At 40.4% G+C, this 659-nt stretch overlaps 1 protein-coding gene across 1 annotated transcript in view; it reads left to right on the top strand.

Annotated features, from left to right (window-relative positions):
* Positions 1–393: 393 nt before the first annotated feature.
* The window catches only part of LOC106877113 (succinyl-CoA:3-ketoacid coenzyme A transferase 1, mitochondrial-like), a 28,328-nt gene continuing 28,062 nt past the window's right edge, over positions 394–659 (top strand). Inside the window, exon 1 of the mRNA XM_014925906.2 lies at positions 394–536. Coding sequence (XP_014781392.1) covers positions 426–536 — 111 coding nt within the window. The 5' untranslated portion in view covers positions 394–425. The remainder of the gene's footprint in view (positions 537–659) is intronic.

The following is a 659-nucleotide window of genomic DNA, read 5'->3' as shown; positions in this document are numbered from 1 at the left end:
AAGAAATAAACTTAATAATATTTTTCCAGCTGAAGAACTGTGGAGTTGAAGCATGTTTTTACGAAAATCATTTCAACATAAGTCACAATCTCTTTAAAAAAAAAAACTAATAAAGTCTAGAGAAAACCTGGGTTTTTTTCATCTTAAAAACTGTGGACTCTATCCCATTTAAAAAAAAAAATGAAAATCAATTCAATAAAAAACCCGAAAGCCTCCATATCTTCACATTCATCCCCACAGCTCTCCTTTGTCTGCCCTTGTTTGCCCCCTCTATGTTTAGCCCCTTGTGGGCAATGAAGAAATAAGCTCGCGTTTGTATCAAGTTTTCTCACGCTTTCATCTGGAGGGAGGACGAGTAACTGACATAACAAGGCCCCCCCCCCCACCGAAAAACAGCCAGAGTTATCTCCCATATTTACAGAAACATGGCGACACAAGTGTGCAGACTTCTTCGTCGTAATTGGTACAGCTGTAGCAGGGTCGGGACCTTTCTTACCGGCACCCCGACTATATCGAACCTTCCGAGAAAGCATCAGGTAACATTTGAGTATCACCAGGTTGGGGTTAGAGGACCCTGGCGATCGGGTAAACTAACAGTTTGACCGCTAGTCTTCATGTTGTTTCATTGCATATTTACGCATTTATATATGTGTATATAT

This window comes from Octopus bimaculoides, chromosome 24 (genome assembly GCF_001194135.2).
Source record: "Octopus bimaculoides isolate UCB-OBI-ISO-001 chromosome 24, ASM119413v2, whole genome shotgun sequence".
Classification (NCBI taxonomy): Eukaryota; Metazoa; Mollusca; class Cephalopoda; order Octopoda; family Octopodidae; genus Octopus; species Octopus bimaculoides.
This window is presented reverse-complemented; position numbering and strand designations above follow the sequence as displayed.